The following is a 25,184-nucleotide window of genomic DNA, read 5'->3' as shown; positions in this document are numbered from 1 at the left end:
CACATAGTCTGAGAAATCTCGTTCAACGCACACAGTTTTTTACATTTCATTATGACAAAGAAAAGCTCAAAGATGCCTCAACAGCTTTAACTACAGCTCAGGGAGTGAAGCCCATACTGCTGCCTAGACCAGAGCCAGTGCTCGAGTGCTCTCTGTGCAGTGGCAGCAGAAGGAGAACGGAATAGAGGAGTTCTCCTTTTCCACCATGAGAGGGAAGGGACCAGCCTGATGAGGATGTACAATTCAACATCTCAAAGGAAACCCATCTTCTGCCTGCAGGCCCGCAAGGAATCCAACCCACAGCTAAAATTTAACTTAAAAGATAGTGAAGGAAAGAAGCAAGGGGAACCAAAGGTAGAAGGTCTTCCAGATGCTAGGAACTAAGTCTTTAAAAAAAACCAAAAGCTTCACCCAGGCTCCAATGAAGAAGTATTCTCAAAAAAAAGCCAAATGATCAAAGGTCAGAAGTGAGTAGACTCAAAGTGTATGAGATGAGGAAATGCCAAGAGAAAAAAAAAAAAAAAAAAAAACAGTATCCAGAACAAATTATACAAAGATCCATCAACAATTTAGTCACACACTCAGACCTACAACAGATGATTCACAGCGTTGCCACTAAAATGGCTACAAAAATCTAGGCACCAAATTCAGAGGACATTTCAAGCTTAGAATAAAGATGATCACCCACTTGCCATTGTTATTTAACCAAATCCTTATTTTTGGTATTAAATTGCAAATTATTGGAGAGACACACAAGTTCTCAAAGCGTAAACCTAATTCTTGAAATTCTCCTGAGTATTATGTTATTCCCAAAGCAAAAAAATGCTTCAGTATGATAGTCAAAATATCAAGGCATAAACATGTATTGTTTCTAGGATACTAATATAATTTTTATAAATTAGATTATAACTGTTTGATGCTGCTCAGTCCTACCATACACCCACTTTAAACAGCATGTTGGATGGCTGGACTCAGTGTAATCCAAGATCTAAAGGAAATGTATATCCATGAGAAAGCAAAAATAATTGTACAGTTTAAGTAGAAACATACAAGGTCTGCAAGAACCAATGTGATTTCATTTAATACAATTTGCAACAGCAGAAAATGAGAATTTGAGTGAATATTCTCAGAGGTAGGATAGATCTGGCCTCACAAGAACTATATGGACTTTGTTAACAAGGACTCTATTTTAAAATATTGAAAAAAAAAACAGTGCAAAAGTATCCGGTTGAGCATGGTAAAATTATAAGGTAATTTCATCAAGGGACCTAATCAACTTTGGCTTTCTTCCTGTGGCTCATCTGTGTCTGTTCTCTGCTTTAAAGAGATACTCAGCCAAAGGCTGCTTTAACTCCAGTGTAAACTGGAGGTAGACAAAAAATTTCCAGCAGAGCAAAATGAAAATCTACTCAAAACCACAACAAATTTTTCTCAGCAACTGCTTTGTAAAAAATTAAGAGAGTAAAAGGCATAAAGCCTTACAAGTCCGCTCTATGAAGAAAATTTCAGAATGTTTGAAATGTTTGTCCTTTTTAATTAATAAATCAACTTTCTTTCTAAAAATTAGGATTACTTTTTCTCCAGAGAAGACTTCATATTTAAAACATTTCAAAAATGGAATTTTAAATGCAGAACTGCTCTGTGATACATGGTATTATGAATTGTTTCCAACATCAGGTTATGATCTCAATAATGAACATATAGCCACCACAGGAAAACTTCCAAGGCACAAATAGCAGGGAGGAGCCCAACTGCTAATAAAGGTTATTGGGACTTGCAATCACATTGCTCTATGTTCTTTTGAAAATATCCTACTCTGAAACCAGAACTACCTTAGCAATAATACCTTATTCCCAGAAGTTACATACAACTACACAGCAGTGGCTTCTCCAGACAAGTGCTCTAGTCATTTCCTAACTCCTAGGATGTAATGTAAACCCTTTATCTCAAAATTAAAAATTTATCTAAAGGCAAAGTAATTTAAAGCATTAAATATTTATAAACATCAATAGCTAAGTTCCTGACTCCCACCAAAATTAACAGAAGTTTTGTTGGAATAAAAACCGCAGCACTGAAAGTGCCATTTCTCTTTCAAAAAAGCTCTTTTGCTTGAACAGTTCAGGATGCTTTATCATTAATATTACTGCAAAATGTCTGTCCAGATGATTACACTCATTTTCTAATGTTGCTTCTACTGTGCCTAGGAGACTTGTCACATGAGGAGCACACAGAGGGTAATCTGAGCAGGCAGAAGCAAAGTCCATGAGCAGACTTTGACAGGATATCCATTTCAGTACCCAGCAAGAGACTTTCTGGAACTTCTCTGTTCACCCACAGTCTCACCTGCAAAACGCCCAAACCATGCCTCTGAAAGCTGCATACAAAGTCAGACTTTTACCCATTTTGTGAACTAAAACATACACACATCTCTCTAATCCCAGTATAGAAGAGCTCTACTAATTTTAGATCCACGTGGTGCCAAGTGTCATAGCTGTCAGATAGCTGGATACCTGAACCTCAGGCAAACCTAATTTAGCTTTCCAACACAATTAGGTTATGAACCCCACTTAACTGCTGATCTGTATTTATATGCATTGCAGAACACATCATTAAATACTGTAATTTTACATATTAACTATGAAACTGAACAATGAAGATATGTTTAAAAGCAAACCAAGTTCAAAAGGGCCATGTGGCTGTAATCAACAGCAGATTTTGGCCTATGGCACTGGAAAGCCCATCAGAGACCTAATCCTCCTTGTCCTACAGAAATAGCTACACTAATTGTGTGATTGCAAGGTGCAGAATTTAACCCTCAATATATTTGCCTAGAATCTTCACCCTTTCACAGATTTATTGGCAGCTATTTTCATCTTGTACAAAATCCAAGGAATTCTTAGATTAACACTCCACAGCAAAATGATGTACTCACCAGGTAAAATAAAATTAAATCTGGAGCCACGCTGACTTGCTTTTAATGCAGCTACAGCCAAATTGGAATTGCCTACAAGAGGCCTGACTTTAGGAGGAATATCCCTTATCAAAGGCTCAGCTATTACTTGGGCCCCAGTCTTGAAGAGCCTTGTGTGGGTGGATGGGTTTCCAACACCACTCTTTCCACCACAAAAGCACCGAGTCTGCCTACACAGATCAGCTTGTAAGATGTGGCCATTAACATGCCCTTCAGGATTTGACCAGCAGACTGAAGTGTCTTTGTAAGCATTGTTTCACCTGTTTGAAAGCTGGGCTGACTGGATGCATTCAGTACATGAATATTTTCACCCACTACAGAAAAACAAGGCTTTGTTAAATTAAACGGCTTTAATGATGTTTTATGGGAAACATTTCAGGCATGCAGCAATAAGCTGCATTCATATCTGACATTTACAAAATGTTATTATTTTAAGCCTGAACTTATAAAATACTTGCACTTAAATTCAAGTATATGAATAAGCCCATTTTTATTTTACAAAGTAGTTCATTCCAAATACATGTTGAAATGGTGGAATAAATTCCTCAAATCAGGCTTGTTTTAAGCATAAAGGAATAATAATAAAGCATAATCTGGTTTTCAAGTAAAATAACACTAGAAATTAGTCAAGTTGATCACAGAAAACAATTACTAACATCTCAACCAGAAATATAGATTGAGACAAAATAAACCTTTCAACTCCATAGTGACTGAAGTTCATTTTCCTTTTTTCCTCCCCTCATACCTGACCATCTCTTGGTTTTCATCCTAAAAAAAGAATTATGGAATATTCCTATGAGTTCTACTTAAAAGGTATTGCTGACTCAATGGGAATTGGGAAGTAGCAGAAAAGCAAAGAAGCAGACCTTTGATGTCTTCTCCAATTCACATATAAAAGATATTTGAATCAATGGCAAATTCTGTCTGCCTTAGTCCACCCAACAGGTATCTATTAAAATCACGGAGAAGTTGCCACAGTTTATGTATCCCATCAAACTCAGCTTCAGAAAATGTTGCCCAAATCTCAAGGCCTTTATACAAACAAATCTCACTGAATTGCCCAACATTCAGGTTCTTTCTATTTCACTCCAAGACCTCTTCCCTTTAGCTCAAGTGAACACCTCAAACAAGTCAAATCAGCAAGACCTGGTTCATATTTAAGATTAATGTACTCAAGGAAATATCCCATCTCCAAGCCCTTTAAAAGTCATAACTTCTGCTTTAAATAAGGAGGAATGTTGAAACAGAATAAAACTTCAGGTTTTACATTTTAGGTGGCCCAAGTTGACCATTAACTTTTTGCCCAACTTCAGACAGCACAAAAGCTATTATGTTTCCATCCCTAATTGAAGACATTTTCTGTTGGCTACAATTCTTCCATCCCAGGAGGGTAACCTGCTGAAAGAAATGTGCTAGGAATATGGGAAACAACAGGGCTGTCTTGCTGAAGACTGGCATGGTGGCAAAGAAAGGATTAGGTGACATGCAGCTGCATAATCCACACGTGCCCAACAGTCAGCCAAAATAACTTTGCCATTAAAAAAAAAAAGAAAACAAAAGATCAATCCCAAGGCCAGAGGCTAGATACTACCAGCACCTGAAAAGAGGTCAAAGAAAACTATCCATAGTGGAAACCACCTAATCAATTACTCACTTCAGGATTTCCTGCTGCATTCAAAATCAGAACCCTGAAGCAGAAGATCCAATTAGTTCACAGATGAGAGCCCAGAAGAGCATGATTTCTGCTGACTAAAAATTCAACTCCCCAACTTCAAAGCATAAATAAGGAAATTCAGAAATTCACATATTCCAGAGCCAGAAGCATCTATCATGGCCCCTACTATCTTTGCTCTATGATCACCTCTAAAGAATAATATCCCTGGACTAAATCTGATACCTAACACATTTAGGAGCCTCCAAAATCCTAAAATTCATTTTCAGATGTATAAAAATCATTCTGTGCAAATGCTCCCTTCTTGACGCCAGCTCAAAGGAGCTGGACAACAGGCATCTATTGTTTCTATCTTAATTCAAAACCTGTGCCCAATGTCAGAACAGCTTTACTTGACACTGCTCTCAATCAATCATTAGAACAAATTACATTGTCTCTGAACCCTAAACAGGCAACAAAATGCATCAGATGACCTGCTAGCTCTCGTCCATCTCCAGTGTCTTTGTTCTCAGAATACAGAACCAGAGCTGTTTGCTGTGCTTCAGCTGAATGTGTAGTATTACAGATCTCTTTAAAGCAAAATGTACCAAAGTTTAACAACTCAACCTGAGTTTTGCTCTTCCCCAGACTTACCTCTCCTTCCTATGGACACCAGGGCTATGCAGCAAGCCCAAAGTACCCAAAGGAAGCACTAATCAGGCACCCACTGCAAACAAAAGATTTGTGTGATACCTTTCCTAGCATTACCAATAATTTCATGAAGTCCCTGAACTGCAAGACTGTATTTTTTATGGGCACTCATGCCAAGCTGAATTTTCTAATAGATCTGTTTCCTATAGATGTATAAATCTGCAGCATTAAAAGCTCTGCACAGCCCAGATAACCCTATATTTCAAACTACAAGGGCTTACATAGTTAAAGAATGTTGTTGGATAACTATGATTTATTCAACACTTTACTCCATGAATTAGCTCTTTTCCAGGTACTGCAGTCATACTGTCACTAACAGATGCACCCCTAGCAAAAATGATGTCAAAATGGAGACAACCAAGTTACATAATTGTCCAAAATCTTTCAGAAAAGGCTTGTTCCAACTGTTATTCAAATAAAAGTGTACTTTAAAGTGAAAAAACACATTAAAGAGTGACCATTTCAGAGGGATGATAAATTTATATATATAAACTTGATTCTCAGTTTATTACTTCAGATTTATAGCAGAGGAAATCTAATTAACATCTTGCACTCACAGCTAAAATCATAATCTTCAAATATTTAATGCTCAAATAATAATGACACCAAACAATGCATTTCTATGCCATATGACAGAGATGGCATTTAATGCTTTAAAAATGAAAAATATATTAAATACAATTCACATTTTCTTCTTTATCAAAAAGGCTACAGCTAACAATTTCATTACATTTTGTTCCCAGGCAACTGTGAGGTAACTTACACAGCACCAAGAATAATTTTTGAAGTTCTTTACAATCTCCCAGAGAATTCAAATAGAAATTTTTGAGAAAATGGTGAATCTTAATTATACTAACAAATATTTGTATGATTTCTCTTATTACTTAAACAAGCTGTGAAATATCTAAAATACTTCAGATAAACTATACTAGATGGTTTTTTGCCACTCTCTGGTCGCCTTTGAATTCTTAGAGGTGCTACCAACAAAGAAGCAATTTTTTCCCCTGAATAAATAGTTAGATTCAACCTGATCTCTAAAACATCTGAGATAATGTGACTTTTTTCCCTTCATCAAAATGCTTTAGAAATACTGCCAAATAATTACTAATCAAGGAAAAAAAACCCAAATTGACAGCCAGCAACTGAGCTGACCAGGGATCAGAAAACAACACTCTCTTCTCCCATAGCAAACAGCACTTCAGTGGTATGTCAGATTTAGCAAACAGTTGCCTAATTATTTACTGTCACAGCCAGAGACATGATCAGCAGACAGAATCTGGAGACACACAAATATCTGGCTTTCAGTTTCTAAAACAACAAAGTACTCGGTATTGCATGATCTTCAAAATCTGCAGCCTACTTTGGAAACAGAAACAGAAGAAGGGTAAAATTTCACTTTTCTATGTTTACAAAGGGCAGCTTTTATCTTCCTAAGTCAAACTGCCTGAACATCTTAATGATGCGGCATCATATGATCCCAAGCCTTCCAAGACAGGCAATGAATTTTGTACAGCTGACTCTGCTAGTTACAGTACTCAACAGCTGGGACATAGATAATCTGGCACCCTGATAATGGCCTAGATGAGTATGAAGCATTCTGCAGACTGTAAAAAGGAAAAAAAAAAAAAAAAAAAAAAAAAAAAAAAAACCTATCAGCATTAAAATTATAGATTGAAGCTCGTCTTACAAAGCCAACATAGTTCACATTTGATTAAGAAATTTACTGAAGGAGGTGTTTACAAAACTGAGAAATTCAGAGAAATGGCACTCCCTCTTCAAAGCCTATATTGTAGCAATTCTTTTCTGATTAGATCAGCCCCCATAGCAAGTCATCAGGACAACAATCGCTGTAGTGAAGTCATACTACTGGGACTCGAATGGGAAATCATGACTGGCTTGAAAACACATTTTAGAAAGTAATGTGCTTTCCAGATTTCCAATACATCTTAATTAAAACAAGGCCAAACCTTTACCTTTGCTCCAAATGGCTGAATAAAATCTACCTTGAGCAGCAAAACATAGCATACCAATATACAAAATATGACACTTAGACAACTGAAATTGGATCCTTCCAAATGATTTCAGGATTCAGGGGTCACTGAAAATGGCATACGAATGGACTTTGTGTTACCCCCACAATAAGATATACTCAAATACTTTCAAAAGTGGTTTATTTCTTACAGAGATGTAAATTAGCTTTCAGAGTTTATTTAATTAAAATCCTATTGTTCCCCAACCTATTAAAACCAGACCTTTCAGTCCCATTCCTGATAAAACACCCATTGAAATAGGGGAAATTGGGCCTAATCTCTTTCCCAGAGAGAAAGAGATTTCCCTTGCTTTCTAAGCAAGTAATTGGTATGAGAAGAAACCTTATTAAACCTAATTCTAGCAGGAAATAAAAGGTGATCCAAAGCAGAAAAACAAGCTTTCTCAGTGTTTATTTAAAAAGTAACCAGCCTACTAGCTCCAAAATTTTGCACAAATCAGATAGGCTTCATATAAGGACTTATAGGACTTAAGAAAAATGAGAGAATGGAATAAAGACACGGTTTTGAAGATGATGACAATCACCAAATGGTAATTATTTCTCAACCAAAATGCACTAATGCATTTGAGAACAGAAATGGTGCACATGCTCCATTGCTGCATTGACACAATGGGCAACAGACACAAAGGAGTCATTAGTCAATACTGCTAATGACACATGAAATTGCAAGTGACACCAGTATAAAGTACACACAGACCCAACAAGTTCTCATAGTCAAAATAACCATCTGTTGAGGGTTTATTATTCAAAATACTGCTACTAACAACACAAAATAAATAAAATCAATTATCAGTATCTTCAAATCAAGCTGTCTTAAACTATGCCACTCCCATTCCCATCAGTGGAAACCATTTAGCAAAAATCTTCAGGACTGATTGAAAAATACGGCTGAAAAACTTCAGATATGAAACATAACATCTTATTCCCTAACGTTACAAAAGGACTCAGCACTGTAAATGTCAGCATATGCTGTGACATGCTGTAAAAACTGTTTCAGGGATGAAGGTTCAGTGTGAACAGTTAACTCCATCCATTTCGCACTTGGATTAAAATCAGAGCTGTAACACTTTTGATAAGCTTCAGATTTAGTACCAGCAAATGTACTGAAAAACAGCAGTGAATCATCCAAACCAACCCTTCTATCCCGATATCCTTAAGAAATCAATGCAATTTACATTTCTAGCAGGATTAATTTAGCTGCATACATCTTCACCCTGATAAATGCCTTTTTCCTTATTTTTCTGTATTCGATAAAAAAAGACTCAGGCGCTACACGAACTAAGCTAATTCCTTGCCCTGGCCCAAAAAAACCCCAAATAAATAAACAAATAGGTAAAAAATAAACCGAAGCTTTAAATATGAATGCACATCGAGACATAAATCCCCGTGTCCGTACCGCACTCAAAAAAGCGACTTTTAAACACGCGAGAGCGCCTGTCACACACTGGTGAGGTGACACGGTATTTATATCCATCGCTCACGCCGCCCACGTCCCTTGTCCCCAGACAGACCCTCGCAGGGACGCGGGGCCATCCATGCCCCCCACCTGGCCCCAGCGCCTCCCGGCTCCGCAGTCGCCACACCCGGCGTGGCAGGAGAGCGGCCGGGCGGGGAGCGCTGCCCTACCTTTGTATCTCTCTAGGACATCCTCGTAAGCCTGCAGGTACTCCTGCTCCTCGGCGTAGAAATAGGCGCCGGGGGAGAGGTAGCCAGCCATGGCCAGCAGCTCGCCCAGCCCAGCCCAGCCCAGCGCTGCCCGCCGGTGCAGCTCGGGGCGGCCGGCAGCCTCGGGGATGGCACAAGAAAAGCCCCGGCAGCGGCGGGCGGGGGCGGCCGGGGGGCGGCGCTGCCAGCCCGGCCGAGGGAACGCCCCCGCGGGCGGCCGCTCGCTCGCTCGGGTTTCGGCAGCCGCCCCTCGGAGCGCGGAGGGGCGGCACCAGCCCGGCCTCCCGCCGCAGCCCCCGGCTCCAGCCCCATGGCCGAGGCACCGCCCGCGGGGCCGGCGGCTCCACCGCCGCCTCCCCCTAGACGAGGAGGGTGGCGGCTGCCGGGGCGGGGACGCGACGCGACGCGACGCCTGCAGCGCTGACTGCGCCGGTGGGGACACTGCACTCTCGGGCAGGGACCGAGCGGGGAGGGACCCCAGGCCGGCAGCCGGCGGGGCCGGGAGCTCCCGCAGTCCCGGCGCGGCGGGAGCGGCCCTGCCGCAGGTGTCACCGCCGCGCCTGCGTCCCCCCGCTGTCCCCCGGCGCTGACCCCGCTCCGCTGCACTCCCTGCTGCCCTGGCCCGGCCCGCCGCTGCCCCGTCCTGCGCACCCTGCCCGCAGGGATCCGCGGGCGGCCGGGCCGGCTCCGCAACGCCCCAATCGCGGCTGCATCCTGCGGCTGCTGGGAGCCCGGCTCCGCAGCGCTGCCCCCGCTAATAGCGCCGCTAGGAATGGTTACCCTGGGAAATGGTGTCCCGGCAGGGACACATGGAGACGCGCATATAATCGGGGTGGTTGGGGAGAACAACAGCGGTGTCCCCGGGGAGCACTGGGGACCGCCTCATCTTTCTGAGACTCATTTACAGGCGTTTTCCAGCTTTCGCCAGGGTGATGCGGACCTCCGCCCTATTTTCGACATCAATTGTCGCTGGGCCGCGGACCAGAGCCCTTTGGCGCCTCCGGCACACCGGGGCGGCTCCGCTCCGGTCCCCGTCCACCCCGAGCGGACAAAGCCCGGCGCTGGTCCCCCGCCCCTCACGGAGCATCATCGGCCGCCGCGGCCTCTCTCCGCGCTGCGGGCGGTCCCGCGGCGCCTCCAGCCAGGGCGGCCGGGGGCTGCCTCGGCCTTGTGGGCCGAAAAAAGCGGCGGCCCCGCTGAGCCGCCCCCGCCGCGGCTGCAGCCCCCGGCCGCTGATGCTTTTTCGCATGAAAGTTTAATGGGCGCACCTGCGCGTGTTTCGGCTCGCCTTCCACACGCATCAGTTCACCCAGCCGGAAAAGGCGGCTAAAGAGCTTAGTCACCGCCCGGCGGGGCCGCGCTCGGAAAGAGAAGGACGGGGGTCCCTGTGCCCCCGGCCGCCCCCTGCCCTGCCGCCCCCGGCCGCGCCTTACCGGCGATGCGCAGCACGGCCCGCTCGGCGGGGTCCAGCACCGAGCCGCCCTGGATCTTCCGCTTGGACCGCTCGTGTTTGGGCAGGTTCCAGGGCAGCGTGTCCCCCGGCGCCGGCGACACCGTCCCCGACCTCTGGCTGAAGTCCTCCTCGTCGGAGAAATCGGCGGAGGACGACATGGAGCATCGGTAGGACGCGTTGCCGGAGCTCTGCACGGGGAGACAGACAGACAGACAGGGTGCTTGGGGAGCAGCTCGGGACGAAGGGCCTCAGGTGGCGCCGGCGAATACCCGCCCCGCGTGGCGTGGAAAAGCATCTCACGGGAAAAGGAGGATAGGGGAGAGGGCCGCCGCTCACCATTGGTGTGAATGTAGAGGGGGGAAAGGGTGCGTGCGCGGCGTGCCGAGGGTGATCCCCCAAAAAATAGCCGGTCTTTAGCGGGAGTGCATTTGGAGGGATGTCGGGCTAGAGCCGTGGCCTGCGGCTGGGCAACCAGCTCGCAAATGAGCCTCCCACTTCCCCAACAATAAACCCAGCAGCAACAACAGCAGAAAAAAAAAAAAAAAAGCCACCAACCTTCCCGGCTACAGATCGAAGGCTTTTGGCTCCCCCGCCAGGACAAGGGGAAGATTTGCCATCACCGAGCTACTGGTAAATCCGCCCCCGGGACGGACCCCGGCCCGCCGGGAGCCGAGGCGGGCTCTCCATTCATCACCGGCCCGGGCTCCCCCTGCCCCCGCTGCCCAACGCGGGGCGAGGCCGGCTAACGGGACGGAGCCGCGGAGGGAAGGAACGAAGGAACACGATGCCCCAGAGCAGCCCCTCCGGGCCGCAGGGCACGACGGGCAGCCTTAAGTCGCACTTGTCAGACGATTTCGGCAAACAAACTACTCATCTCGGTGTATAAACTGTATCCACTTTTAGGCTTCCCAGCTACTCAAAAAAGAGCTCTTCCGGAAACGTAAATAAACACTGATGCAGGGAGAGGACTGCTGCCATGTCTGGCTTCCCTGTTTATGTAAAGTGGGAAACGGAGGTGTGTGAACAGTTCGGCACCGTGTTGAAATTTAAGGTACATCATTAAACACGTTATCAGGGCACAACGGACAGCAACGTGCTATTACTTTTACTCTGTAACTTCAGATTGAAGGGATTTGTGGTTTCTCCAAGGCACAACACAAGAAAATGATGGGTGTGATTTGTCATTTCATGTGGGAGCTACTGTTACAGCCCCTTTCAAAAGTGCAACCTGATGCTTATCCAATTATTTTAAGTTTTAGGTGTGTGCTGTTGTCAACTTTTGCAGGTGCAGTAGAATCATGGGCTCACATAATTGCTTGAGTTGGAAGAGACCTTTAAAGAGCAACTACTTCCAACCCCCTTGCTGCGGGCAGGGACACCTTCCACTAGACCAGGTTGCACAAAGCCCCATCCAACCTGGCCTTGAGCACTTCCACAGCTTCTCTGGGCAACCCGTTCCAGTGCCTCACTGGAACTTACAGTGAAGGATTACTTCCTTATATCTAATCTAAACCTGCCCCCTTTCAGTTAAAAACCAGCATATTTTGTTACACAGCAACAGCCCCATTCAACCATTCTAGAGTCCAGATTTGATATTAAGCCAGATAGTATTTTAGGCTTGTATTGCAACCCTTTTCTCAATTTTATTTTTTACTAAAGGGTACCTTTTCTTGAAGAAAAAAATTTTACAGTGATTGAGATATGATGAAATGTATTATTGTTGTCTCATTTATGTTTTTTTACTGTCAGCTGTCATGGGGGGTATTTTACCCATTTAAAACTCAGAATCTGCATAATCCAGAGAAACAACATGATGCACACTTTGCTCTGCATAAAATTAAAAAATAATATATAGTAAATAATCTGTTATAATAAGAGATCACTTATTAGTGGTTTTTTGCATCTATTAGTGTTTTTCCTTCTATTAGTGTTTTATCCTCTTCACTTCTATCCCAACTCTCTTTTCTCCTTGTAGAGTACTCCATGGTGAAGTTTGAAATGTGTGAGTTGTGAGGGAGGGAGTGAATACATAAAACCAATTAACTGAATTCTTGTTCACTGTATTGTGATGTAGAGAGAGCAAAAGGCAAGTGCAGAAGAACAGAAACATGAGATGTCTGATACCAGCTCAGATTTCCTTCATAATTAGTTTTAGTGCAGAGACTATTTGGCACTCAGTTTGTATAATAAACTAAAACTGGATCTCATAAAGCAGGATGGTCACATATAGGTGTCTTCCTGATAAGAGCTGCAAGTGCTCAGGTTGCTGCAGGGCACTTTGCTGTTCCAGCTGGGGCTACCAGGGCCTCTCATGTGCTTAGTCAGGGATTAGGTTCCTTGAGCCTGTCCTTAGCCCCAGATTTTGCCACAGAAGAGAAAGTGTTGCCTTTAATCCCCGTTCTGAACATCCTGCTTCAGGCCTGCACCTTCTTTTGGCAACCCTCAGTACCTCTGGATCACACAGACCCACAGAGACAGATTCTGACTTCCATCTTTTTCACCTTCTGCATTTCTTGCTTATAATATGAAAGTTTGAAAGAGACCAAACACAGTATTGTGAAGTGCTATAGCAATAGTTTGTAAGTATTTATGTAGCAGCTTGAAATATGCAAGAACAAAGTACAATAGCAATTGCTATTGAAGTTTTGGGGAAAGATCTCTCAACTCTCAGATTTATTTTCGAAAGTAAGCTATAAATTTTATCCATTAGGGTTTCCTTTTTTCAAAAGAGGCCTTCACAGCCCATTATTATATTTCATAACATCTCCTCCTACCTGTAGAAGCCAAAAGCACTGTTGAGTGGTTGTTCATTTTGCACCATCAGTCTACTGAGATGTCACTTTTAGGGAAAAGGAATCTGCCTTTTAGTCTGCTCTGCTACAATACTGGAAGATAAGCTGTGTGAGAAGACTCCACTCATATTTTATGAGAATCAAAATGAACAGGCACTGATTGAGCAGTCTTTAGCATCTGTGTGTATTACAATTAGCTATCTGCTTTTAGGTTGTCCTACCTTAATTGATACATGCAGTACCAAATGAATAATCAAAACCCACTTTAGCTTTTTAACTCTTCAATTACCATGTTGTTTCATTTTCAGAGCAATGTAGGAAGTTTAGAAAGGAATTTTTCATAACAACAAAATCTGGAAAACAATAAGAAATGTCAACTTCTGACTTAATGACAGTCTACTTTCTTATTTAGCATGGAGATGCTTCTGAGTAACGTGTCCACAGAGATATTGAACACCTAGTTATATTTACTTTGCTGCTCCAAAGGTGTTTATAACAAACTGAAGAGCTTTGCTTGAGTAAATTAAGAGCTTTGATATGAATTCTGTAACTGTTCCTCTTTTGCACACAGGCACTGTTTGTGTACCACTCATCCCACAGGGGTCTATGTTTCTAGCGTATTCATTTTCCATGATAGAGTTCTAAGTCCCAGATAAGCATTCCATTATCAGAGCAATATATTAAGCAGTTTAAAAAATAGGAAATAACACAGAACATCTGTAGTAGTACTCTGAAAAAAGTTCCTGGCCCATTAGGACAGCACTGGGGGGGGGGTTGTTATTTTCTGTTAAAATCAAAATATGTAAGGCACTTCGGTTATTTCTGTATAAATTACATGGCTGTGTGCAAGCAAAAAACATCAGTTAATAACACACAATGCTTTTTGGGGGCAACAGGAGTGAAGTGTCTTTTATATCCCCTAAACTATTGATCATCCTTCCTTAGCCTACTCTTAGGGACTTAGCAAGGGTCAGGACTTGACTGCCCTTATCTTGAAGGCCTGTAAGGTCACAGCGCAGTTGCTGTCGCTGTTTATTCTCCGCCTGCCGTAGGGCCCTGCAGCCGGAGGCCTCTCTGCATGCCCCTGGCGGCTCCGGCGGAGCGGGGGCATCCAGGGGCGAGATCCCGGCGGGCATCCCGGGCAGCACCCAGGGGCGGGATGCCGGCGGGGATCCCGGGCAGCTTCCAGCGGCGGGATGCCGGCGGGGATCCCGGGCAGCTTCCAGCGGCGGGATCCCGGCGGGGATCCCGGACAGCACCCAGGGGCGGGATGCCGGCGGAGATCCCTGCACGGCCGCTGCCGGTGCCGGTGCCGCACGGGGGTGCACAGCGCTCACCAGTCCCGGAGCGGCGCAGAGCAGAGCCGAGCTCCCTCTGCCGCTGCCGGCGGGCTCCCGCACATCGGGCATTCGCAGGAGCCGCCTGAGTCAGGCTGGCAGCCGCGCTGAAAAAGCGAGCTGGTTTCCAGTAACGGGGGTGATTTCAAAGAAGCATTTCGTGTACTTCTTGTTAGAGGGATTCGGCCAAGTTCCAAGGCCGAATGATTTCCCCTGAGGAGGGAAAGAATTGCTGTTTGTCATGGGTGAGGCGCTGCAGAAGATCAGATAGAGACTGAGTGGAAGATGGTGTAGCTGGCAAATGGTGTAGAGCATTGCACACTGCCAGAGAACAGGAAAGCACCTGGAAACCGGAGCTGAAAGGATCGAGAACAGCGGGGACTGCACACTGTCATTCCTGGGGGAGGGAAGCATTAGCCCAGGTCAGGTTTCAAACTCGGTCAGGCAAACCAGCTGGGAAAAGCTGATGCAAGGCTGATACCAAATTATCTTCATATTACAAAAATTTCTCAACCCTATGACACGTCAGAGATTGTGCTGGCCAGCTGAATTCTAATCAAATAATTTGTACTTTCACATTTTATCTTTAAGAAGATTGTCTGCTGCAGTGAGTCCTTTCATGCTGTTTTTTGGAAGCTGTGGGAAGTATAGGTCAACACTGACTGACATTTAATTTTCAGTTTCGTTATGAGTTATTTATATTTCACTTATACTAAACTATCTCAGTATTCCTGGAATGTATTTTTTCTTTTATTATACTTATTGCAGGAAATGGATAAATATCAACAGAAATGAAGCACTAAAATAATGATTTTGCTCAGTGTGTTTCAGCAACATTCCTTTTAATTTAAAATAATTTAGAATATCAATTGAAAGTGAATGACTATTTTTGCCCTTTAACATCCCAGACTGAATGATATTAAAGTGGATCAACTTATAAAGTAAAATAACTTAAGAAACTTAAGACAAAATCTAGGGCAGCTGAATGTTCCCATTAGTAAATCTTTAGCACTTTAACCTGGGTAGATGATAATGAAACGCAGAACACAAAACATCCAATGTATGTAATCAGGCTATGTGAGTCCTTGGGACTGCATGTTGTCAGGAAAGATCAAAATCCAACACACACACAAATTAAAGTACCAACAAGAGCAATGTAAAGCCAGTGATGATGAACTTTAAAACAATCACCAGTGGAGATGTAGATATAGGAAATTAATAGTTTTCTTTGGTTCTGTGCCACTCACTTAAGAGGACATCCATATGTCCAAGTACCTATGTTATCAGGAAATATGGAAATTACTACAGAGTTTCTGGGTTTATATTTAATGTCATAAAGCAATAAGCAGAAAGCTGGAAGGCAAATACACTAAATCTGAAACTCCTGATCATCCAGGGTCTGGCTCTATGTTAAAGTGTCTTTGCAAACAGGTAGGCTTTTCAAACATCAATACAACACCCACCTGCTCTGTAGAGAGTACTTACATTCTTTCTTTCTAAAGGTAGGAGAAGATGGAAATAAGCATTGGGGGTTTATTCTATCATCCATGTTTTAGAACTAAACTTGAAGAGTCAATCCAGCAATTAATCAACATTAAACTATTTGAAAATACATATTCTTTTAATTACACACATCGGTTTTAATGATTAAATGATAAGATTTTCTCTTATAAAATCCATTTTGAGTTTCTTTATCTTAAGTTTGCTTGCAAATATTTCCTTCCCAAGGTTTAATTTTCTTGAAAATTTTTAGTCAAAGCTGACTGAGAAGCCTGAGAGCAAGATCATGAAAACATCCAGTAGTTATTTGTAAAGACTAAAATAATCCCAGTGATCTTTTTTGAGAAGACTGTAAACTTTGGGATGGATACTTCAAATATGAATATGCTTTAAGCTAGACATAAGTCTTTTGCCATCTTTGTTAAAAATCTGTCTACATTTGTCAGAGTGATAAGTCTTTGAGGTATAAATATCATCTGCTATCCCTGGCATCAGGGAGTATAAAGTAAAGCTTTTAAAGTTTGTGTTTGATCTCTCTACTCTGACAGGAAAACTGCTGAACTTCCTGCTGTCTTGATTACAAGTGATCTTCTAGTTGCCACCTCAACCTTATTCCTGGCTTTTTAGGGGATTTTTGCAACAACAATGTTCATTTCCTTAAATAACCTTTTCGCTTCCCCAATGTATTCATAGCCTGCATCCCATCTCCTCTCACCTTCTTTTGGTTTTGCTGAGCAAGTGAACTTTTAGTCTCTTCTCACCTGCTAGCAGTTCTTTGCAAAGGTAGATAGCTTGATTTAACTATTCCTAGTGTTCAGGTAACTACCAATTTATTTTGCCAGACTTTTTTAAACAGGGCACAAATGTCTCAATTAAAATGTCTTCAATGTATCATCTCTGAAAAATCCCTTCATACTGGCACCCCCTAAACAGAGTCTCTCAGGGGTTTCAGATCTGCCACACCAATTCGCCACCATCACAGAATGACCAAGCAAATTTCACCCTCACAGCTCTTACCTCCACAGCTGGGACACCTACCATCCCCACCAAGGAGCTGATTCCAGCTTGGAGATCCAGAGGAAAAACTAATCTTTGCATTTAATCATTGCTGGCCATGGTTTCAGGCTGATGGCAGCGTGGACAAGAGGCATGGAGAGCAGGGCAAGGCAGGCCCAGGCCTGAGGCAGGAGACTCCTGCTTTGTGCTCTCCGTGAGTCGCGCAGGCAGCGGGAGGGGAAGAAGCCGTGATGTGAATGTGAGAGGACAAACACCGGAACCAGCACGCTGCAGGAAAGGGCTGCAGGAACACACCGGGACTGAGAGCCTGAGGGACAGACTGGCAGTCTGGGAGCTGCAGCTGGAAAGCATTCAAGGGAGCAGCAGGCTCTGTGCATAAGGACTACAGGAGAAATGGACCTGCAAGGAACTGTGGGGATCAGTGACCATCAGGGCTGGAGGAAGCAGACTGGGGAGAGCTCAGGGTCTGACATGCTGGCATGAAACTGGAGCTGCCTCTGCAAGAGGCTTTGAACAAGGCAGCTTAATGAACAAGGAGGGTATGAACTTGTGTGTGAAGGTTTCAGAGAAGACAGACTAGAGCCAAGGAATGGAGTATGCAACCAGGGGCCACAGGGAGGCACAGAAATCAAAGAGACAGCTGGAACAAATGCCTCAGAGCAATGAGAGCACTGACCAGGAGAACCTGGGAAGGGCTGTGACATGAAGGACTGAAACAAGAACTGGCAGAGCAAAAGCAGAAGAGCCAAGGTCAGCAGAGGAGTGAGGACTGGACAGCAAGGAAGGAGCAGAAGCAGGTCAGCAGCAGGTTGGAGGAGACATGGCAGAAACAGCCACACTTGGGAAGAATGAGCACAGACAAGCCCATTGCCCTAAGAAGCCTGGAAGGAAAGGGAAATTTCACCCCAACTCCAGCCATTAGCAAATAGCTGAGAGTTCCTCTAGAAGAAACATACCTCCTCCCCTGCGCTACTGATTCATATGAGGAATACAAATGCCATCAGTCTCTCCCTGAAATGCAACAGAATTTTCCATATTGAAGTCAAAGTGTCAAAACCTGCCAATGTGCTACACAGCTGAGCTTTTCCACTTTGTTTTTAACAGCAGTGGGAAATTAAACACAACACTCCTGTTAAAGTACTTTTCTTAGGGCTGCAAAGTTAAGTACTAAAATGTTACCAAATCCCAGACTTCAGGTTCACCATGCAGCCTTGCTTCAGCCTGTTTATTTGTATATTACAATGCAGTCGTATTGATGTGATCATATACTACTACATCCTCAGTAATTTTCTTAATAAAAGTCTTGCTCTTATTTAGTGCAAATGATGGGTGATATTCACTCCACAAACAGTTGTTCAGTACTTTGTTTGTTATTCTCAGTTCAATGGGGAGCCCTAAAACTTAACTTACTTCATGCTATTCAAATACCAATGTGAAGAAGCTATTATTTAATAGGCTGGGTTTTTGTTCTCATCACCACTCCCTCGCAAAGTCAACCAGGAGGTCAATTTTTTTTTTGCCTAAGTCAGATTGAGATGCCAGGGATCTGACTTTTAAGAGCCATTAATATTACATGTCAATAATTCTCAGACTACAGCACTGAACACAGAGTTCAGTGGTGAATCGCAGTTTAAGAACTTTTATAAACCCAGCTACATGCTTTGATTTAGGCATTTAGAAAATGGAAGATAAAAAAATGTTTTAAACCAGCTGTTCAGCTTATTTACAGTGTCCCTGTGCCCACCCTTCTATCTCCAAAGCAGCACTCTCTCTTTTTAAAGAAATAAGAGATCCTCTGTCTTCCTGCAATCTCCTGTTTTATTCATTTATACACTTTACAACTTCTGCAGTAGAACTCCTACACATAAGAGTCATCCTAAGAGCACCTCCACCCTGTGGTGAATGCAGAGTACATCCTGTGAAAAACCAGCACACCACCACACCATTAAAGCCTAAATGACAACACAGATGCATAATCCACTGAATTACAGCTGCACGTGTAACCTTAATTCCAGTGCTTGATAATATCTGAACACTTGCCTCTGCCAAACTATTCTTTCAACATCATACCCATGTGTAGTGTTATATATAAATACAAATGGGTAAGGGAGTCCCTTGCTATATAAAGATGTACTTTTATGTGCCACAGTAGGATGTTACACAATTCAACTCTGAAGAGTGACTCTGGTGGCAGTAAAGGAAAAGGAAACATCTGCATTTAGACTATAATTACTATGCATCTGTGAGACAATTACTGGTCATTTTAAGTTGTGCAAACAACACTATCAACAAGATCAGAGCTGATTAATTTTTTAACCAGCTTTCAGCTACTGTACAGAATTTACCATTTATAATCACATACATAAAACATTTTTTCTTACAGTTAAGACTGCTAGCACATTTTAGCAGCTTAGGTTTCTATTACTAGCTCTCCCAGAAGGACACTGATTTATAAAAGAAAAATTCTGAACAGCTAAAAATTCAATTTCTCACTGAGGCTATGCTGCATGCATGTAGTAAAATTTTATCAATGAACACATAATCCCAGTTAATACAAATAATGGCAAAAGGGTGGCCGCAAAAAAAAAAAAAAAAAAAAAAAACCAACATTTTTCAAGCCAGAGTTTCACAACTCTGTTTCTTAGATACAACATTTGAATAATATTTTCTCTCATTCACTTCTAAATTAGTAGCAAGTGAGCTTCAGCTCCAAGGATGAAGGGTGCACTTTGACCCTCTTTGAACACTTTAAATGGAAGAAAGTTAGACTGGTTTAAGCTCTCATCCCATTTTCACTAAATAAGCATTTGCCCTGGGAATGAAAGTTGGCTCAGACAAAATAAAAATGGTATGAAATCAGCTCACCTAGCAAGAAAAATCCTGCTATATTAGAGGGCTTTGCCCACAGTTACAGAATAACTTGCAATGGTGTACAGAAAAATAACAGATTTTATGTTCTTTTCAACTATGTAACTTTAAATCTAAGTAAATATATTCAAAATAACCATGACCTGTCACCACAGGGTCTATTCAAATTACCTTAACCCTCCAAGTAAGAGCTAGCAGTGAAATCAGTTAAGGTGTTCTAAATACAGATTTGTACTGTTATTGCTATGCTTATTTCTTGTGTAACACATTTTTCCATTAATGCATTATGAATTATTAGCCCTATTGCAATTAACTTGTTTCTTTTGTACTATGTTTAATCGCTCTAGTACCTCAGTATAGGAAAAAAAGCACTGGAAAAACAACAATAATTTTAAATCCCAGATCTAATTCTCAACATATCACTGTTGTGTTTTAGGAAAAAGTAGCTCTAAAATAGGAATGCAATCACCTCCAGGGCCTAGTGAAACTCATGGCAATACACCTTTAAGAAATCCCTTCAAAAACCTAAACTGCCCAGGAGCTGGGCAGAAGGAGTGGAAGAAACGGGCAATTGCTGTAACGCAATGGATGAGCTGCAGGGTGGAGAGGGAAAAGCAGCCAAGAGGAAATGGGGAGCAGGCAGCAAGGGAGGAGCTCACAGAAACTAGAAGAGCAGCGGGAAAATGAACTCTTTGGGCAAAAGTGTTTATGAAGTATTTGTCAGTGAGGAGTTATTTGCTATAAGAAAAGCCATAAAACACAGCAGTCCAAAAAAGAGATGTAACAGTCGCTTGGAAAAAGAACTTACTTCAAACTCAACCTAATGGCCACTGAAAGCTTTCTCTTCATTTCAAACATGACTGGATTTAGCATTAATAGTCATATTTGCAAAGATCATGTGCACCTAAAATAGGTTCCTTGAGATATTTTTAAAAATGTTTAAGATGGCCAGATGCTTAAGTCTTGTTAAAAAGTTTATGAAACAGTCACCTAATAAACTGTCAGGACCTTATCAAAATCCCTATCAATATCTTTAAAGTCTTTGTCCTGGTTTCAGCTGTGGTAGTGTTATTTTGATTCCTAGCAGCTGGTACAGTGCTGTGTTTTGGGTTTAAGGCAAGAGTAATGTTGATAACACACTGATGATTTAGTCATTGCTGAGCATGGCTGACACTTCAGCACTGACTCTTCATCTTCTCATGTTGCCCTGCCAGCACAAGCAGCTGGGAGGGGACACAGCTGGGACAGCTGACCCCAGCTGACCGAGGGGATGCTCCACACCATGGGGCATCGTGCTGGGCAACAACACTGGGGAGCTGGCTGAGGGTGGCAGCCTCCTGTTCAGGGACTGCCTGGGCATTGGTCGCTGGGTGCTGAGCAGCTGCACTGGGCATCACTTGTTTTGTACATTGTTTCATAATTCTCATTATTTTCCCTTCCTATTCAGTCTGGTTAAACCTTCTCTCTACCCACAAGTTTTACCTTTTTCTTATTCTCTTCCCCATCCTACTGGGGGCAGTGAGCAAACAGCTCTGTGATGCTGTTCGTGTTTAGCTGCATGCCAGGCTTAACCATAGCTGTCTTTAAAATGAAAAAAATGCAGTTCTTATTTCTCTTTTTATATGGATTCACATGTTCCCTGTGTTTGTTCCTTATGGCTGTGCTCAGATTGTCCTGAGAGAGAACCCGGGCACATGCGTGTGTGTGTGTGCACACGTGCGTGCAGAATCTGACAGCTCACAGCCCTGCCATACGTTTGAGAACATTGATATAATGTTAATAAAAATGCTGAAAGTGAAAGATGGCATGGTAGTGTTTTGCCAAGTTTGCTTCTAAATGCAATTCACAAGAGACACAATCCAGCATGAGCAGACGTCTCCAAAAGAAAGAAGATTTAATGCAACCTATAGATTAAATAGCTAATAGTTGGAAATAACCAAGTCTGGGCAGAGTGATGGGCAATATTTGCATCTCATGTTTTAGGACATTCAAATAGCATCTAAAGGACATAGTGGTACTGGAAAATTAGTACATAACATCAGAGTAAGAATAAATGGACATTAATGAAATTAATATTATTTAATGAGACATTAAAAACTCCTAAAGGGCCCTGTAGAACAACTTTATCCATATGAAACAAATATTCTTAAGGTGTCAGAAATGTTTGACTTCTGGAACTTCTATAAATTATTTGGTATCAGATATTTAAAAAAACTCCTAAGTATTTTTCAGACATAACTCTAATACTGATTTTCCCATAAGTTTTAAGGCTTAAATACAACATATAAGTAAACCAGGATAACTGGAAAGACCATGAATGAGACAGTTTATGGTTTTACATGCATTAAAAATTGATCAAAATTGGTTTTCATGGTTTCTTTATCAGGATATTCATAGTGCAAGTTTCACTTTGGCCATGGCATTAGTCTCAGTGGAGCCAAATGAAGCTGTCCACATTGGGAATTTTTCACATGTGACCTCCCAGATATCTGAACTTTCTCTGTTTTCCTTGTAGTGACCTATAGTGATGCTGCACCCACTCCTAAGGAGCTAAATTGCTTCAGCAAAGGCCAGTCCTTAAATAATTAGAAACAGGTAAATTAGGAGACCCTGAGGAAAATCTAAAATCAGCAGTGCTTCTGAGATTATTGTTTGTCATCAGTTTATTCTTTGTAGGTTATTTCAGAGATACTTTTCTTTGTAACAATATTCACTAGTAATCACCTCAATACACGGTGTTGCTACAGTTCTGGGGCAAAATAGATCTTTGGGTGTGTGTAAAGTACAAGGCTTTTGAGTAGAAAGAGGGCTTTCACATCTGAAAGTGAAGAAAACTGGTTTATTTATCACCCTGTCTCTGCAGTCTCATCTACCATGTCTTGGAGTGATCATGACAAACAAAACTGCAGATTTCGGTACTACATGTCATGATTGTAAATAATCCCGGTAATAAAGCTGCATGAGTCATTTAGGAGCCCTTCAAATCGTTTAACAATGGAGATGTCAAAAGATGCTGCTTTGACATCATCTCTTTTCAATTATGTTCATGGTCATACAAACATTGTTTGGCAGAGCTGTACACCCAACTGACCCCACAACTCAAGAGCCACATCTGTTTACACAAACTCAAGGCCACCTATGAATAACTTGCAGCATTTTATACTTTGCTTCAGAGCAGAAGCACTATTTAAAATATAGACAGTATTTTCAAAATGCTTGTATAAGAACCCTCAGTTTAACATCTGCCCTGGAGAAGTATTGCTAGGCAGCAGCATGTTCACAACAAGAGATGTTTGCACATCCTTCCACACTTTCAGAAAATTTAACAGAATCAGGTACCCAGTTTGTGAAAGGAGCAATATGAAACACTCCCTTGATTTGCATGCAATCACACCAGCCTAAAAAACACAGTTCTGTTTGTTCTCAAGATTTCTCCACTGTGCAAAGCACAAGTCAGTAGCAGGTATGTGTACTCTCCTCCATAAGAAACTGAAGCAAAGCTGTCACCTATAGAGAATGTCAGCACAAATAATACAGCCACTAATGAGAGGGTGACCTGGAGGGCATAACAATGTGCCCTACAAGGGGAAGCCTCAGCACTAGGTTCATGTTGCACTAGAATAAGATAAATAAAAATGAAAATGGCTTATAAACTGTTTGGCAAGGATCAGTATTAGCACAAAATATATTTAATATCCCCATTAACAACTAGGAAGGTGTAAAAAAATCATTACATTTTCAGAGAAAACTAATGTTCTATTTCTGCAAACATCTCCTCATGCAGATATTCAAGTGGAGTAATTATTGTCTTCAGCGGGATTACTCCCATCCAAACAATTACAACTCATTTAGTTCTGACAAGATCAGGAACAATACTGGAAAGATCTCAGATTGCTATGCAGGAAGTAAAAAATAATACAAGCAAATTCAGATAATTATAGCAGCAGCTAGGAAACTGCAAAACAAGATTCAGACACAACAAAACCAACCAAATACAAAATAGTCAAACTTAGCAAGAATAAGAAAGCCTAGCATCTAAATATCCACCAGAGCCTTAAATGAAATATCTGAAAAGTCTTTATGCATATATCTCAATATGACAACAAAACAGGCTAACATATCTCAGGACTTTAAATTTTGCTGGAGCAAAGGAAAAGCTTTCCCTAAGGTTCTTTTATAGTTACTTTGGAGATACCATTCTTGTCAGAAAAAAAGGGGACAAAAATGCATTAGGAGGGAAAAAAATAAAAAAGGAGAACTGTTTTATGAGGAGAAATTATATCTTCTGGTTGGCAGACATCATACAGAACTTTTTTCAAGTGATGACTCAGCAGAATATGGCCATAATGTTAACATCAAGACAACATATTATTTATTTAGAGTGGTTCAAGTGGGCAGAGCTAGGAATGTCAGGGGGAAAAAGGGGAAAGAAGTTATGCAGATTAACAAGAGCATTTCTGGCACTGAATCATGTAAAACCGTACAAAGATGAAGGTCAAAAGTCTCTCAGCTTCAAGACACTGAGACTAAGTGGGATGAAGATGTAACAAACTGCAGGATGGACATCCTGGTGACTGCCTGGAACTTCACAACACTGCAGTGATTTGTCATGGCAATGGCATAAACCTTACTCACCCTGTCACCATGGCATTAATAATACACTCAAAATAACTTACAATGTCCATGAGAAATTAAATTGGTGACTTATGTTTTCTGGATTGTAGTATAATAAAGATAATTTATTCTTTTTTTGGTAGAAATGTGCACTCATCAAGGCTGTAGAATGAAAAGCTATCAAAAGAACTATGTAACTGTATAAAAGATACACTGCAAAAGCAATTTCAAGGAAGTGGCATAACAGTGACAGCGCTGAGAGAAGTTTTCTCTAAATCTGGGATTTATTATTGTTTCACTGAGACCTAGGACACCCTAGGACACAGTGGTAGATCTTCTTCAGACACAGCAGACACATGAAATTTTACAAAAGTGAAGGTACATAGTAACACTGCACATTTTCTATTCTTATATTTTTTATTTTTCTGATCCTTAAATCCCTGACATGTTACTGACTTTTGGAAAAAGTAGGGCTTTCTTAGCATAACTAATCCATTCTTCCTAACCTGTTTTGCTGCTTACACCATTTCTACAGTTTTAGCTCTTGAATTCAGT

General features: G+C 42.0%; 1 protein-coding gene across 17 annotated transcripts in view; it reads right to left on the bottom strand.

The window, feature by feature from the left end:
• Window positions 1–25,184, bottom strand: part of DST (dystonin) — a 289,028-nt gene that overhangs the window by 245,889 nt on the left and 17,955 nt on the right. For 13 of the 17 annotated variants that reach the window (XM_064707534.1, XM_064707535.1, XM_064707548.1 and 10 more), the window contains exon 4: window positions 10,482–10,689. In XM_064707534.1, the coding sequence (XP_064563604.1) occupies window positions 10,482–10,689 (208 nt within the window). Of the gene's footprint in view, window positions 1–9,009; window positions 9,123–10,481; window positions 10,690–25,184 lie in introns of those variants that run through there. The other 4 variants (XM_064707541.1, XM_064707543.1, XM_064707544.1 and 1 more) reach the window with 1 other exon arrangement.

This window comes from Zonotrichia leucophrys, chromosome 3, assembly GCF_028769735.1.
Source record: "Zonotrichia leucophrys gambelii isolate GWCS_2022_RI chromosome 3, RI_Zleu_2.0, whole genome shotgun sequence".
Classification (NCBI taxonomy): domain Eukaryota; kingdom Metazoa; phylum Chordata; class Aves; order Passeriformes; family Passerellidae; genus Zonotrichia; species Zonotrichia leucophrys.
The sequence above is the reverse complement of the archived record's forward strand: the minus strand, read 5'-3'. Positions and strand labels throughout refer to the sequence as shown.